Raw genomic sequence first — 18,469 nt, forward strand, 5'->3', positions numbered from 1 at the left:
CAGTGGTTGCACTGGAAAGTCCATTACACACAATACCATCTGACTGCTTCTTCCCTAAATTGGTTTTGCATAATTTGGAGCAGTGCTTTGGGTTATTATCCTGTTGTAGGATGAAACTGACCCCATCAAGCGCCATCCACAGGGTATACTGTAGCATGGCTTTGCAAGAAAGAGTGATAGCCTTCCTTGTTCAAGATTCCTTAAATTTCCCACTTCACCAACACATCCCAGACCATCACTTTTCCTCCACTATGCTTGACAGATGGCATCAAGCACTCCTCCAGCATCTTTTCATTTGTTCTGTGCCTTACAAATGTTCTTCCCTGTGATCCGCACACCTCAAACCTAAATTCGTCTGTTCATAACACTTTTTTCCAATCATCCTCTGTCCAATGTCTGTGTTCTTTTGCCCATTTTAACCTTTTATTGATCAGTCACAGATATGGCTTTTTTTCAAAATTTTGCCTAGAAGGCCAGCATCCCAGAGTCGCCTCTTCACTGGGAAACTGGAAGATGGGACATTGTTTAGCGGGTATTATTTAATAAAGCTGCTAGCTGAGGACCTGTGAAGCACTGTTTCTCAAACTAGAGGCTCTGATGTATTTATCCTCCTGCATAGTTGTGCACTGGGGCCTGCTACTCCTTCTTCTAGTGGTTAGAGCCAATTTGCGCTGTTCTGTGAAGGGAGTAGTACATACCTTTTTTAAGATATCTTAGATTTCTTGCCAATGTCTCATGGAATAACCTTCATTTCTCAATAGACAGACAGATTTCTGAAGAAAGCTCTTTCTTTCTGGTCATTGTGAGACCATAATAGAACCCCCAAATGCTTATGCTCAAGATACTCTAGTAGTCCAAAGATGGGCAGTTTTATTGCTTCCTTAAACAGTACAATAATTTTCAACAATGCTAACATAATTGCACAAGGGTATTGTAATGATGAATTAGCCTTTTAACATGATCATGTAAGATTAGCTAACACAATGTGCCACTGAAACACAGTGATGGTTGCTGAAAATGAAGAAAATGTAGTATGGTTGCTAAAAATGGTTGTTCCATGTACATATAGGCATGTATTGCTAAGTATTGCCTTCCTTGGGAAGATCTACTAGCTAATACACCTTAATCTATTCTAATAATTCTAATAATTGTTATAATGGTACAAAGCAGCTGTGTCAAATTAATATAAAAGAGCTGTTAGACTCAGCAAATACTGCTTAGTTCATGGTGAAATCCTACTAACATACCGAGTAATTACCTAGTAGCTCCTAATAGTTAATAGGTGTAACGTAACTGTTAATGTAGAACTATTCCTGCTTAGTTCCTGCATAGTTACCAGTGAGTTATGGAATAGTATTGTATAGTGTTTTCCTAATGTGGTTACATTTCAGTTCTTTGGTATAATATACTGTTTAGCATAAAACACTGGTGGTAATAATTATCTACAATCATTTTGCCATATTAGTTGAGCTAGTCAGTTAATTAAGTATTACCTTAATTAGTACAGATGTGACATTTAGAAGCTATACATGTTTGCTCCCAAGATAACTAACACTGGGTAAACTACTGTGCTTTGCATTTAATATCTGTAGCCAGGGTTGCTAGCAAACAAGCTAGTGGTGAGTAAACGGAGTGGAAAAAGTACAGAAAATTACATTTATGTGAAAGTATAAGCTGTTGCAGATCAACATTTTACTCAGATAAACATGAAAACAGCTGAAAATTGACAATTAAAATGTGTTCACAATAAAATGCTGTCATGTAGGCTTTACTGCCATTGCTCATATTACAGACAAATGTAATGTTAGGAATGAAATATAGTTCCCTCAGAATCCCACTGATACACATGAAGCAATATCTAACAAGAGGACAATGAGCACAGAGACAGACAGTAAAAAGTCATTAACTACAATTCAGACAATAGACTATACAATAAAGCACTGATCCTGGAGTTCTCCCTCCTCCAACACATACATTTCATCTAATCAGCTAACAGTGTTCCTCAATTAAAGTGGGTGTGTTAGAGGGAAACCAATAAATTTTACAGGACAGTGGGTACACCAGGACCAGGGTCGAGAACCTATGCAGTAAACCATAAACTTTGCAATAAACTACACAGTAAACACTAAATTCTACACAACAAACGATATTGCAAAGTAGCACTGACATTGTAAACACTGATAGTAGTCCTTTGCAGCAGCATGAACATGAAAAGGAAATGGCTTGTAGGAAGTTAAACTACAGTGCTGTGAAAAGTATTTCTTCTATTATAGATTTCTTTAACTCAGTTATTGAATCTGTACTTGAATCAGCAAGGAAAGGCTGCCTCAATGCAACAGAGAGTATGCTATGCATGCTGTATTAGCCAATTGTATGTTAGCCATTAGTTACTAATTCCCCAAATGTATGACTAGATGCAACCAGGCCTGGTTACTGCAAACTTTGTTCAACGAAATCAACACTTAAATAAAACTTTCAACAGTATGAAGTTGGTTAAAAGGTCTTACCCAGTAATAGACTATGCCAAAATCGAAAGAAATTCCAGAAATGATGAGGAAAGAGATTGAAATGCATCAGTATGGGAAGAGTTACAAAGCTATTTCAAAGGCTCTGGGACTCCAAAGAACCACAGTGAGAGCCACTATCTCCAAATGGAAAAACTCAGCACAATAGTGAGCCTTCCCCAGAAGTGGCCGACCTTCCAAACTTCTTCCAAGAGCACAGCAACTACTCTCCACTATCAAAAAAACACTGGCCAAAAATGACATGAAGAGTGGCGAGGCAAAAACCAATGCCAACCCAGAAAAACATTAAGGCTCATCTGAATTTTGAAGTATGGGGCATAGGTGCAGAGAACACTGCTTAAGGCCTGTCGGATGGAAGGAACACAGCTTGATGGACTGATTAACGAACTGGTGGAGGAGCGCTTTAGGAAGGAAAGTTGGATTGGACAGAGGACAACTCCGGTACCTTCTAATTTCCATCTCATGCAGGACTGACTCACCGACAGAGCGTGAAGCTTATCGACCCTTTTTGTAGAAGCCACAGCCAGAAGAAAAGCTGCCTTCAATGACTTCCATCTAAGACCTGTCACCTCCAATGTTTCAAAGGAAGCTTGGCAAAGGGACTCAAAACCCAGGGGTAAACTCCACACCAGAGAACGAGCCGAATTGAGGCACCTCTCACCCTTTAAGGAACTGCAAACCAGGTTATGGGAGCCCAAAAATGAGCCACCCACAGGCGAATGGTGTGCAGAGATAGCCGCCACATAAACCTTTAAGGTGGAGGCTGCACTACCACTGTCCAAAAGACCTTGTAGGAAACCCAAAACTACAGAGACGACACATCATACAGGGTCAAATCCATGAGTCTCGCACCATGTACAAAAAGACTTCCATCGATAGGCATAAAGTGCTCACGTGGAAGTAGCATTGAGAACACATTGAGAACACATTGAGAACAGTGTTAATGACTGAAGGCTCACTAAGAGGGAGTCAGCCCCAGAGGCCGGATCCATAACTGTAGGCGGGCTGGACATGGTTGGGAAATGCGACCGTCTAACTGAGGCAATAGATCTCTCCTGGGGGGTAGCTGCCTCAGTCTGTCCCTCAGCAAGGTTAGGAACAAGGGAAACCATGGTCTGGACAGCCACTGTGGTGCAATCAGAAGCACCCTGTGCCTGCCTTGAGCAATTCTGTGAGGTGTCTCCCACAGCAGAGGAATTGGAGGAAAGGCATACAGGAGACAATTCGGCCAATCATATGACAGCGCATCCTGCCCCAAAAGACTGGAAGTTTCCATCTGGGCAAACCACAATGGGCAGTGAGTTGTGTTCTCCGAAGCAAATAGATCCACTTCTGCCACACCGAACTCCTGCCAAATGCCCTGAACTACATACAGGTGGAGCCTCCACTTGCCCGGATGAAGCCAATTTCTGGACAGAGCTTCTGCAGCCTGATTGGCTATCCCTGGCAGATAAACCATGGGAGTGACCAGGTGAGGATATCTTGAGTGAGCCACAGCAAACTCTCTGAACTCATTCCCCCTTGGTGATTCAGGTTGAAAACTGTCGAAGTGTTGTCCGAGCGTACAAGCAAATGACGACCTGTCAGCACTGGGAGGAGGTGTCTCAGGGCCAGAAAAACTGCACGCATCTTCAGCAGCTTGACGTGATCCATAGACCGCTCCGTTGACCATTCACCACCGACACCCCTGTGGTTCCAAACTGCTCCCCAACCCTTGAGGGATGCATCGGTTATTCAAGAGGGAACATTCCCCAATGCCTGCCGTCAAAAAGGCTGGTGAAGTCCACCGTCAGAGGGCACACACACAACTGTGAGTCACTACGATCTGCCGATGATGTTGATGGACTGGATCTAGCAGAAGGCTGTTGCTCCATACCTGCAGGGGCCACAGGTGAAGCAGTACCAGAGGAATTACAGAGGTGGCCAATGTCAACATTCTGATCAGCCTCAATGACATCCCATACTCTAGAGATGCTCCCAGATGAAACTGGGCAAGAATATTTAGGATGTCTGTCATCTGAGACAGGGAGGCTCGGATTGTGGATGAATCGATCATCACCCCGATGAACATTATAGATTGCGTGGGAGACAGTGAGCTCTTTGCCCTGTTCACCAAGAGACCCAACTTGGCAATGTGGCCTAGTAGCAGCTGGGTATCATGCACAGCCTAGTCCCTCATCTGAGCGCAAAGCAACCAATGGTCTAGGTATGGCAGAATCCGCAAGCCCTGGCACCACAGGGTTGACAGGGCAGTCTTCGTACACCTCGTAAACACTCAAGGGGCTAGAGAAAGACTAAATGCTAGGACCCTGAACTGGTAAGTCTGGTTTCTGAAGCTGAAGTGTAGGAACTTCCTGTGATGCACAGCAATAGGAACATGAAAGTATGCATCTGTCAGAGTGACACTCATAAACCAATCTCCCTCCATCACCGACCGAAGAACATCGGTCGTGTGCAACATGCGGAAGGGGAGCTTCTTTAAGAGCTTGAGTCTCCTCAAATCCAAAATTGGACGAAAACCTCCATCCCACTTTGGAACCAGAAAAGCTGTGAAGTAGAACCAGTCCCTCTGAACCAGGGGGTGAACCACCTCTATTGCCCTCTTCTCTAACAAGGAACAAATTTCTTGAGAGCTGCTGAATGAACCGGGTCTACCACAACAGCTGGGATGTGTCCCAAAAACGTTGGAGGCCGGAGTCGGAACTGCAGAGTATATCCAGTGCGCAGCGTCACCAATACACAGGGGTCCCCACTGTGCTTTCCCAAGAACTCAGATGGTGTATTGTGAAACGTCCAACCACCGGCTCAAGTACCTCAGGCCTTGATACTTCAGCTTTTCGAAGTTGTGGGGGGACACTGATTTGGGCCCCCTAGGGCATGGCGGGGGTTAGGGTGACCATGGGGGTTATGCACCTATACATCTTCAGACCCAGGAAATTACTGCTGGGCCTGGGGAAGGTTAGAGGGCATATGACGAAAATGTGGCTGCACCGGTGTGTAACGATGATGAGCAGGTGCCGCTGGCGCCCTAAAATTCAGAGCACGCTGCACCTGTATTAGCTTCTGAGTGGTCGTGGACAACTTCACGCACCTCTCTAACACTTCAGACACGTCTGGACCAAAAAGATATCCTGGCATGATAGAAAACTCTCAAACTCTTTTTACAATACTGTGACAACCTGGCTTGAGCAAGCCAAACCTGCCTGCAAGCGGTCAAGAGTGTTGCAGCGAGACCGCCCAGTTCTCACGTCACATGCCCCATGGCCAGCAAGGCTGTCTGCAGAAATCGTGGAACAGAGGGATCCACTTCTACAGATCCCAAGGAATTAGAAGCAGCCAAAATTAATTGGCAGACATAGGCAACTGACTCGTATGCTTTCTTCAGAAGGGAATCTGTGCGGCCACACTGAGCGCTAGGACATCAAACGTTCCCACGCAGTGCCTCATCTGGTGACACCACTAATGCGGTGAACAGCTGTTCAACCTTGGGTACATTCTGCCCCCCAGTGGACTCTGCTTCTGCCATGGAAGCTAAGGTGCGAGCAGACTTGGAACACCTCTTGGCCATCCCTGGATCCCTTGGCCATTTTAGAATTTTGTTATAAAGTCCATACACACAGGCATAGCAAATGAATCATCAGGTGAAGGTATGTGAAAAAACACACTAGACTGAACAGGGTGTGCAGGGCATTCATCCAGGCTAAAACGGGCCCCTGCCATCCGAAGCACCTCCAATGTGTCATCCATCTGAGGTGGGGCTGTCCCTGAGGAGTGGAGAGAGCCATCACCAGAGCCACCGGTCAACGTGGACCCCGCCGGCTTGTACTGAAGCCCAGCAACATCAGTGAGGAGATGGTCCAGAAAATGTGTGTCAAGCACATGTAGACATAGCGTCATTGTGGGGGCTATGGCGAGGGAAAGGTGAGACAGTAGCCTCCTCACTAGAAGAGTGCTAGCAAGTGTACCCGATGGGAGCTGTAGTAGAAGCAGGAACTGAGTCTGTTGTCTGGAGGGCCTGCAAGAAACGTTTCATCTCTGCCCTGCCAAATGATTTCCCCTAGAGCTAGATCTTCTTTCTAGCTGAGGGAAGGCCAGTAGCTGCTAAGGCACAGCATTTCTGAGCTCTCTGCCTCCAACCCAAACTTGCTTCCAAAATCTTAGCATCCCGGTTGTGTTCCAGTCCAGCCAACCCAGCTTTATCTCAGACATCGGGTGCAAACTACAATACCGATATGGGTCATTTGTAAGTGCTTCCTTCAGATGCTGAACACCCAGGCATGATGGACTGATCATGCCCATCGTCAGGAAGAAGCTCGTTAGGGCAGAGCTTACAATTCAAGGGATAGGCAGTGGAAATGGAACTGAAAGCCATAGCCGGTAAAATGGAGAGCCTCTGGGTACAACCACGAGGAGAAGTGGCTTTTATATCACCTCCGCTCAGCTCACGTAACCACGTGACTTCATTGGTATTTATTTTCTCGACCTATCTGGCTGGCACTGCAATTATCCACTACTGTTGTACCGTCTCTGGTGGTCAGGAGGAATGAAACAAAATTAAATCTTTGGAGTGGCCTAGTCACAGTCCTGACTTGAACCAATTGAGATGCTGTGGCAGGACCATAAACGGGAAGTTCATACCCAAATCCATCCCATGAGGGGCCAATTAGCTTTTCACATGGGTAATATGTGTTAGATAACTTTTTTTTGCTTCAATAAAAAAATGAAAACTGTATTGTGTATTTACTCAGGAGAGGGATCCTTCCGAATGCTGCATACTTTCCTTATACACCACTCAGTGGTAACGTCCTCAATGTAGGTATAGCATAAGAAGAATGGACTGCACAGTCCAAGAATGGACTGCACAGTCTTCAGTATCTACTACAGTAGTGTTCGCTCTGAGACAGAGTAGTTTCTATACCAGACAGACAAAGTATTTAAAACTAAAAAGTAGAGATGCACCGATACTAAATTTCTCAGCCGATACTGATAACCGATTATTCAGAGTGATATCGGCCGATACTGATAACCGATATCGATAGTTCTGCCTTTTATGCCTTCTTATAAATTAATAATGATTAATTTAAAAGAATTCTGTAAGAAATGCAAATAAAAACTGTATCCTCTCCATTTCAACAAGTTGTTTCACAGTAACTGGTCTCATAAACAGAAAACACATTACTCTATTAACATGAACACATGAACTAAATTCTGAAGATTAAAGTAAGATTTCTTAATTTATTGAATGTTATTAATTCATATTAACAGAATTAATTGACTGAATTCTAAAAAAAAAAAAAAACCTCCTGTTAGGCTTCACATTCACATACATCATTGAACATCAAACTGCAAATGTACAACATAAATTTTTTTATATATTAACATTAACTGGATATGACATATACTACTCTACAAATATATTTTTCTGTGCAATATATACTTTTTTTTTAAAGTCATCCTCATTTAAATATTTAAACGGTGCACTAAATTCTTTTAGTTTAATTCATCATGAGGGTGAGCGGGCAGTGTGTGTGCGGGGGGGAGGGGGGGGGGGTATTTGACTCCACGCCGAAATTTCTGCTTAATGGCTGCTCAGTTCCAGTGTAAATTTTTAGCATTGCAGAGATTACAGAGATTAAAAACGGCAGTTTTGTCATCATTCCACACAAGAGACATAATCTTTACACGCAGCACAAAATCTATGTGCTTTCCTGGCCTCTTTTGATTGACAGGATATAATCTGCCCTGACCATCGGTTGTTTTTAAACTACCGGCTGATAGCCGATAGCGGGGAAAAATAGCCTTTATCAGCCGATACTGATTATCGGTTAATACAGATTATCGGCCAATACATCGGTGTATCTCTACTAAAAAGTAAGGATTTTAATTTAAATTAGAAGTCATGGCATGTTGTTCTTTTCAACATGGTGTCACAGTAGGGGTGGAGTTTGTGTTCATACATTTCTTATAGCTTCATCATGGAAAAACTGAATAAGGTAACTGAATAAGAGTACTGTATTAATATATATACTGTATGGATTTTTGATTACACTCAGGTAAATGCCAACCCTCTAAAACTATACTTAGGTATGGTCACAAAGTACAATTACTTAAGTTTTTTTTTTCTTCTCTGGTAAATTATTATATAAACTTCAAGCTCAGTAAGTACACTAACTTTTATATTGCTTTTATATTGTGTCATTGAATCCAGTAGCAGTGTGCACTAGCAAGTTTAGAAACCTTTTGTGAACTATTGTAGGGATAATATCAATATTGCAGCTGGATGATCAAATTTTATTTACGCTCCATTTTTGTCACTTAGCAAAATCAGGATACACATAAATACTGGAGTTCTCCCTCTCATATGGATGCTAGCAAGTCACAGCTAGTAACAGCTACAAAAGATTTTCAAGGAACAAAACATGAACACTAATTTGTATTATAAATATATGCTTAAAGAAGATGCACAAAGTAACATTAACCCTATGGCTGGATGGAGTTGCCCACCTTATAGGCCAACTGCCCTTGGAAATTCTTACCAACTGCCAGCATGTTTACCATCTGTGACATCACATTGTTTAAACTGGGGGTGGTTTATTTTTCTGTTCCCTTCACATACTGGAAGAGCAAGATTCCCAGAAACACAGCTCATAGACATCAGAGCTCAGCTATGAGACAGGCAAAACAGATGAACACTGCAAAAACTTCTTCAGCTGAGCACACCTTTGATCAACAAAACCATTAATGTAACACTTACGTGATTCACCTAGTCCTGTACACAGTAACAACTAAATACCACTGGGGTAAATGCCAACACATAACATATTCAGCATCCTGTTTTCTTAAGGTTGTTGCCTGTATTGTCTCATCACATCTTGTCCATGTGGGAGCATGTGGAATATGCTAGAAATGTTCACCTGCTGTTGTTACTAACGCTGTTTGTCCAGGTGTACATTCACAGTAGAGTTTTAGTGTTTAAATAATATGACAGTTCTTTTCTCTCTTGCCTCAAATGGGCTATGAAGTTTTCTTTTTTGGAGTGTCACACTGCTGGCTGTTTCACAGAAATACTGTACACGCCGAGAGAGGAAAACACAGTTCCTTATGTGACGTTTGACCATGAAATTGCACACGGCCTTGAGGCATTCAGCAGGGTGCTACATCAAATGCTAGACATTCTTTCTTGTTGATAACAACTTTTTTTAAAAAAAAACTTCCTTCAATATTTCAGAAGGTCATTTTACTTCAGAGCTCAGTATAAATACTGTACACTGCCAGTCAAGTTTTGAACATTCATAATTGATCAGTTTTGGTTAAAAACCAGAAAAACTCATTTTAAAGCTCTTGCTGTATAATCCAGTTATGCTTGAGTTTCAACTTATGGACAAGACCGGACATTCTCCTTTAGGATTTTCTGGTAGAGAGCAGAATTCATGTTTCCCTCAATTATTGCAAGTTGCCCAGGCCCTGAAGCAGCAAAGCATATCTACACCATCTCATTTCCACCACGTTTCACTGTAGGTATGATGATCTTTTTGTGGAATTCTGTGTTTAGTTTATGGCAGATGTAATGGGACACCTGTCTTCCAAACAGTTCCACTTTCGACTCATCAGTCCACAGAACATTCTCCTAAAAGGTTTGAGGATCATCAAGGTGTGTTTTGGCAAAATTCAGATGAGCCTTAATGTTCTTCTGGGTTAGCAGTGGTTTTCACCTCACCCCTCTTCCATGGATGCCTTTTTTACAGAGTGTCTTTCTGATAGTGGAGTCATGAACAGTGACCTTTATTGATGCACGAGAGGCCTGTAGGTCCTTTGATGTTGTCCTTGGCTCTTTTGTGACTTCCTGGATGAGTAGTTGCTATTCTCTTGGAGGAATTTTGGAATTTTAGTATGAGATGTACACAAAAACAGAAGAAATCAGGATGGGGCAAATACGTTTTCACAGCACTGTATAATGAATATTGTAAAGTAAAAAGTACAAATAGAATACAAATCAATCCTAACAAAAAACAAACAAACAAACAAACAACAAAGTCTCTTTACATGTAAACATTTACAGTTACCAAAAAAAAAATCTTTTCCAAACCAGTGCAAATGTTTTCCATTTGTTCCATTCTTTTTCCCCTCTAATATCTGACCCACTGTTTTTTTTTTGCTGGTATCGGCCTTATATTCATCCTAGGTCAGTGCCATCTCTAGTTTTAATAACAATTAGTGTATTAATAATAATAATTGATATTTCTGACTTCATATTTTGTTGGGAAATCACCAGACCTAAATCACTTTTATAGAACACAAGATTTTTTTTGTACCTACAGTTGATGCTAGGACTGTTTATAAGTAAGTTCACCTGACTTTAAAAGAGTTAATAAGTTCAAGATTTCAGTCATTTGGTTAATATTTTTCCTTAAATAATTGCTATTATGTAACTTTTCATTTGATCTAAGGTACTAATCGTGATTCTGTACTACTGCAATACTGACTGACAGTTAATATTCAGTGTGAATGAATGTTAAAGAATTATGTGAGTGACATTTTTCCAGTAGCTCAACAGAGAAGGCAAGCGCAAATTCAGAAAAAACTTGGCACAAATATCTACACCCTGTACTACATAAAGGTTAAGTAGTCATAAGGAAGCAAACATTCTCCTTTAGTAGAGTCAGATCAAGGACAATGGAAAAGGAAAATGGAAAATAAAGAGGAAATATGGAAAATAAAGAGGAAATATGGAAAATAAAGAGGAAATATGGAAAAAGAAAATGAAAAATAAAGAGGAAAAGTCTGAGGCAAATGTAGGCAGATGGGGAGGGTAAGCAAAAAGAAAGAGTGAGAGAGAGAGAGAGAGACAGAGAGAGACAGCTGAGACAGTGAGACAAGCAGAGAGACCGTCAGACAGTCCAAGAAAGGTAAAAATCCACAGTAAAAATTAAACAATTAAAAGAAGGAGAGGCATAAGACAGAGGTGAGGAGAAGGAGCCAAGACATCGTCATGGTGTTTCCTTCCTCATTGTGGCTGTCATGAAGCAGAGAAAGGGAACATAACTCACACTGAGAGCTGAGACACACTTCACACTCTGCCAGCAGTGAAATGAATAGCAGCTTTCAGACACAATGCATGGAAGACAGAAGAATAGTGATGTCCTGCAGTTCTGCTTTTCTCTTTCCATTCACACTGCTGACAGACAGATCAGCTCTAAAGCCCACATGTTCGGGGCCACTGCATTCCATCGAGATTCATTTGATTGTTCATCAACATGTCCATGCACTGAGAGACACACTTTCTTTCATCAATGTGGCAGTGAATCAGCTAGAGAGTTTTCTACTTAGTAGTAGGTCAAATGATAAAAACGGACAAAGTTTTACCATGTTGCTGAATGCTGTAACATGGAGGCAGCCATCTTGGACACCTAGAATCACTTATTTCCTTTTCATAGTTTGTCAACATTCTGCTCAAGACACCTTTGGCCTTGGTGGTCATATTTATTGTATTTATGAGAGCCCCACCTCTTGCCATTGGCAGAATTGCACGATGGAAGTTTAAAATAACATTCAAAAGCTCATATACTTTGTTTTAAACACACTTAGCAATAGCTATGTGAAAATTTGAGTGTTTTACAGACATTTTGAGTGAGAAACACTACCATTTACTTCTTAACCACTTTAGTCTATTGCAAATATCAAAAACCAAATATGTTTTGATTAATCGATCTGTTAGTGAAGTGCTATGCTACTAATTTTCAGCCAGAGGGCAGCAGAGAACTATATAATGACACCATATTGAACACTTAAATAAACAGGAAACAATCTCACTGCTTCCAACTCTAGGAATGTATTGTAAATCTATTCAGATGCTTGCTTGCATTTCCTGATCAACAGAACCATCATGGTCGTTCGCTCTATATACATATATGTGTAAGAAGACTAGATTTTCAGAAGCGGGGGCATACAGAAATGTAGGAAATGTTTTATCCACGTCAGCAGGGTTGTGAGTTTTGTTCGTATAAAATATCCACCACCCATGCTGCCCAGGCCTGAACAATAGCGTTGGAGCTTTTGTTGACTGGTTAAGAATGCCTTGTGTATCTGTCTGCTTTTCTTTTTCTCTTCTCAGCTGTAAAGCGTGAGAGAAAAGGATGAGACCAGAGTTCCTAAAGGCAGTCCCGCCTTACACACCCCCCTGCATTCCAGCATGTGGCTGAACATGAGGGGTTCATTTGGCCCTCCCTGATCCTTCCTCTATCTCTGTCTGTTTCAGGCCTCAGGCTCTCTGACCCAAAATATAGATCACACACGGAATATAAAGAATATTAGGATGCGGGGAAAAAAACACACAGACTTTAAAGATGAAGCACTGTTTACACAGCTGCATAAAATGGGACAGAGGGAGAAAGACAGAACTGGTGGGAAGTGGACTGCAATAAAATTGCTCACATTGGTGTAAATATTATTACAATTAAAAATCATTTTCTCAGCTAATCTTAGACTGAAGATACACTTACATCGTATCTTCACTGATTGGCCATTTCTCAGCCTCTTCCCCACCCACCACTGACTAAATAATGTTTGGGTTGTGGTTCATTCTGAGCACAAAACTGTGATATGAGTGCATCAGGTACAGCAGTTGTTTTGGTATTTGAAACACTGAAGGACTGTAGGATGATTGATACACACTGTGTGTGGAAAAAGTCAAGCTTCACTAACATTGCTGCACTTGATGCACATGAAGCAGCACCACACACAATTCCACGTTACTGCCAGGTCAGTGTAACTGCTGTGTACGATCCACATAATATCTGGTCACTGGTGATCCTACACTGATCCCTTCTCACTGATGGACCTGAAACACCAAAGTTCACCTGCAGGGTAGGTGCACTGGTGCTTGAAAGGTTGTGAACCCTTTAGCAATTTCTATATATCTGCCTCAATATGACCTAAAACATTATCAGATTTTCACACAAGTAGACGAGAACCCAATTAAACAAATAGGACAAAAATGTTATATGTGGTAATTTATTTATTGAGGGAAATGATCCAATTTACATACCTTTGCCACTCACATATATGTAATATTGGATCATTTTCCTCAATAAATAAATAGCCAAGTATAATATTTTTGTCTCATTTGTTTAACCCGGTTCTCATTGTCTACTTTTGTAAAATCTGATGATGTTTAAAGTAATTTATGCAGAAATATAGATCTAAAGGGTTCACAAACTTTCAAGCACCACTGTATAGTATATGGGTATTATGTACACTTATAATGTAAATGAAGTAATAATTTGCCAGTGTGTGGCTTAATAAAACATAAAATATAACCAGACACAGAACTGTGATTAACTATTTGTAGATTTATTTCCTTTTTCCTGCTTTTAGTCTACAAATTATAAATGCATACATAGAGGTAGTGGCAGGATTCATTCTGTTTTCCTCCCCATTAAGACTAACAGTATTTTGTTCCATTAAACAATCATCATAGATGGTACAATTCAAACAAAATCTATTACATAAGATGTGATTCCTTGAATTCTTAATGTGGAGGAATGTGGCCAGCATTTATCACACTCTAATAGATGAGCAAGAATGAAATACTGGCCCCATACCTAACTGGCTTTATGTAAAGCAATGCCTTACAGAGTCAAAAAAAGCAAGGTGTGAGTTACTCAACTCAACTACAGAGTGAAATGTATAGAGTGCTGGGCAAATTCCTTCACACAGAGGAATCACAAATTAGGGATTTTACACAGAATGTTCCTTTAGGCCTCAGAAGTAAAAAATAAACGGCTTGATACAATGTACAGTGCAAATAATCAGTGTATTGCAAAAAAAAAAAAAAACAACGCTGATTGTCAACACAGAAATATGTACTAAAACTGACAAAGGATGACTCCCATAATAAATCACGTTAGTGCTTTAGCAGTAGATATGTATAGTGGACCACAGTCAAGCCAGATCAAACAGAAGAATTTATACTGCTCAGGGATAAAGTTTGTTCAAGTTCATTCCAGTCCATCATTGTTTAAACCGGGAGTGTCAGACTCCAGTCCTACATGGCCACAGCAATACTGAGGGTTGTGTTTTCTCTATTCCAACACCTACTCACCCCACAAAGACCTAAGAAGCTGAATAAACTAGTGGAGCTCTAGGCTAAATTAATAAATCACAGTGATTACTCATGAAGATTAAAACTATTCTGAGTCTCTGACATTCCTTCACTGTTCCAAACATAACAGCATTGTTCCCAGCTGCACACCTGAGCTATCAATCTGAGGCTTTCTGTTTGTTTCTCTTTCTCTCTGTTCTTGCTTATGAATAAGAGGTGGATATTGTGCTTCATAATGTACAACCACTCCATAGTTTCATATTTATCACACATACACCCACCCACCCACACACACACGCACGCACACGCACAACTAACTTGACTGAGAAGGGGACTATCGTATCAGCTGTTTGAACTGACTTGATAAATGATTCAAACAAATAAATCACTAAACATATCCTCTGCTTTAACACAAATGTGGATTTTAAGCTCCCATAGATACAGATAAATACAAAAGGAGTCGAATATGAAAAACAACATGTGAGATATGAGTTGAGATGTTTATATTACAGTCATAACACTGTTTTTTTTTAGCCTCAGGAACAAACCTGGTTCCCACTTCATAACACGATGTGTTGAAACCTCAGTTCACATCATGGGCTTTTATTATTTTACACTTTTCATGAGTGTGCACTGGAGATCAGAGGTTAAAGGGGAAATTAATAAGAAACAAAGCAAAAAAAAAAGGACAAAAGAGGCAGAGCAGCATAAGACATTTCCATTCAGAGAGAGAAGTAACATTAAAACTGTTTTATAAAAAAAAAAAAAAAAAAAAAATTGTTGTATAAGAACAAGGACCTGTCTGTTGGATACACTTGATATATGTATAAAAAGAGTAATATAACCCCCATGTAGATTTAAAAGTTCAGTGGTATTTCAATTTCCTTCAATATTTCATTGCTTCATATTCCCACTGATTAATAAATTACAGAATTTCACACTTTAAATCATCCTTCTCATCATCATCATCATCATCATCATCCAACATTTGACTTTAACATAGTTGATTTAATAGGCACAGCTTCAAAAGGATGTAGTTTGATATGGTATAAATGCACTTACATTACATTACATTACATTACATTAAAAACACAGGAGCTGTAGAATAAACCTTCTCAGTCCTCACTCAGAGAGAGAATGTGTTGATGATAGCGTCCTGGCTGCTGGAGCGTTTATACCCTGACGACGAGCTGAAGTAGGTCTCTCCGTCAGTGCTGATGTCATCATCATCATCATCTTCATCCTCATCCATGTTGTTAATGAGGGGAGCCGAGCTGCTCTTTCGTCTTTGGGAGGAAACAGAAGCACTGCTAAGGTCAGCTTTCATGTTCTGCTAACTTTTTTTTTATCACGGGCAGCCATCTTTAATACTGTTACGGTTTACTTTCTCACCAAGCAGTGCTGTGTGCTGAAGCAGCATTTGTCATAAAGTACAGTTCTGTGAAAAAGTATTTGCCCCATCCTGATTTCTTCTAATTTTGTGTAGATCTCATACGAAATAGTTTTAGATCTTAAAGAGAAATATAACATAAAACAAAGGCAACCTGAGTAAACACACAATACAGTTTTTATTTAGTTATTTTTTAATTGAAGCAAAAAAAGTTATCCAAGACCTATCACCAATGTGAAAAACTAATTGCCCCCTTAAACGTAAAATCTGGTTGTGCCAGCTTTAGCAGCAATAACTGCAACCAAACACTTCCAATAACTGTAGATCATTCTTTCACTTACTTCTAGGACCAGGATTTACTCCTATGCTTTGGATCATTGTCTTCCTGCACAATCCAGTTATGCTTGAGTTTCAACTTACGGACCGAAGACCAGACATTCTCCTTTAGGATTTTCTGGTAGAGAGCATTCATGTTTCCCTCAATTATTGCAAGTTGTCCAGGCCCTGAAGCAGCAAAGCATCCCCACACCATCACACTCCCACCACCATGCTTCACTGTAGGTATGATGTTCTTTTTGTGGAATTCTGTGTTTGGTTTACGCCAGATGTAACGGGACCCCTGTCTTCCAAACAGTTCCACGTTCAACTCATCTATCCACAGAACATTCTCCCAAAAGGTTTGAGGATCATCAAGGTGTGTTTTGGCAAAATTCAGATAAGCCTTAATGTTCTTCTGGGTTAGCAGTGGTTTTCACCTCACCACTCTTCCATGATGCCATTTTTGCTCAGTGTCTTTCTGATAGTGGAGCCATGAACAGTGACCTTTACTGATGGAAGAGAGGCCTGTAAGTCCTTTGATGTCCTTTGATGAAGGTCAGCCACTTCTGGGAAGGTTCACTACTATGCTGTGTTTTTCCATTTGGAGATAAAGGCTCTCACTGCTGTTCTTTTGAGTTCCAGAGCCTTTGAAATAGCTTTGTAGCCCTTCCCAGACTGACGTATTTCAATCACCTTCTTCCTCATCATTTCTGGAATTTCTTTCAACTTTGTGTGTTACTCAGTAAGACCTTTTAACCAACTTCATGCTGTTGAGAAAGTTCTATTTAAGTGTTGGTTTGATTGAACAGGGTTTGCAGGAATCAGACCTGGTTGTGTCTGGTCAAGCTAGATTCATAGATTTGGGGAATTAGTAACTATGGGGCAAATACATTTTCACACAGGCCCAGTTGGTATTAGATAACTTTTTTTGCTTCAATAAATAACATTATCAATTAAAACCTGTATTTTGTGTTTACTCAGGTTGCCTTTGTTTTATCTTAGATTTTGTTTTAATTTCTGAAACAACTTAGTATGAGATGTACACAAAAACAGAAGAAATCAGGATGGGGCAAATACGTTTTCACAGCACTGTATAATGAATATTGTAAAGTAAAAAGTACAAATAGAATACAAATCAATCCTAACAAAAAACAAACAAACAAACAAACAAACAACAAAGTCTCTTTACATATAAACATTTACAGTTACAAAAAAAAAAAAATCTTTTCCAAACCAGTGCAAATCTTTTCCATTTGTTCCATTCTTTTTCCCCTCTAATATCTGACCCACTGTTTTTTTTTTTTGCTGGTATCGGCTGGTATTGCTGGTATATAGCTCAGTGTCTTTCTGATAGTGGAGCCATAAACAGTGACCTTTACTGATGGAAGAGAGGCCTGTAAGTCCTTTGATGTCCTTTGATGAAGGTCAGCCACTTCTGGGAAGGTTCACTACTATGCTGTGTTTTTCCATTTGGAGATAAAGGCTCTCACTGCGGTTCTTTTGAGTTCCAGAGCCTTTGAAATAGCTTTGTAGCCCTTCCCAGACTGACGTATTTCAATCACCTTCTTCCTCATCATTTCTGGAATTTCTTTCAACTTTGTGTGTTACTCAGTAAGACCTTTTAACCAACTTCATGCTGTTGAAAAAGTTCTATTTAAGTGTTGATTTGATTGAACAGGGTTTGCAGTAATTAGGCCTGCTTGTTTGCAGTAATTAGGCCAACTTTTTTGCTTCAATAAATAACTATCATTGAAAACCTGTATTTTGTGTTTACTCAAGTTGCCTTTGTTTTATCTTGTACACGTATCTATGTATATGAGATATACACATAAACAGAAGAAATACTTTTCCACAGCACTGTACAAACGGCTTCATCTCATTGGTGTTTTAAATTGGTCCAGGATCAGTGACAGTAGAAAATGTATTTAAAGTAAATTCATTTTTCCAGGAGCAACAGCAGGCCTGCTTCAGTTAACCTATCAGCTGGATGGGTTATACTGCTTCTACATATTCATCAGGAGATTATTACATTACATTGATTGAAATTTGTGTAATGTGGTTAAAGTACATCTCTGTCTTTGCAAATTTAGTCAAGTAAGATTAAAAAATAATCGTCCTTAAATCCACTTCTAAAAG

The 18,469-nt window shown here is 40.3% G+C and overlaps 1 protein-coding gene across 1 annotated transcript in view; it reads right to left on the minus strand.

Moving 5' to 3' along the window:
• Nucleotides 1-13,853: 13,853 nt before the first annotated feature.
• Nucleotides 13,854-18,469, minus strand: part of cgnl1 (cingulin-like 1) — a 38,898-nt gene continuing 34,282 nt past the window's right edge. Inside the window, exon 19 of the mRNA XM_053616761.1 lies at nt 13,854-15,911. Within this exon, the coding sequence (XP_053472736.1) occupies nt 15,752-15,911 (160 nt within the window). The 3' untranslated portion in view covers nt 13,854-15,751. The remainder of the gene's footprint in view (nt 15,912-18,469) is intronic.

This window comes from Ictalurus furcatus, chromosome 27, assembly GCF_023375685.1.
Source record: "Ictalurus furcatus strain D&B chromosome 27, Billie_1.0, whole genome shotgun sequence".
Classification (NCBI taxonomy): Eukaryota; Metazoa; Chordata; class Actinopteri; order Siluriformes; family Ictaluridae; genus Ictalurus; species Ictalurus furcatus.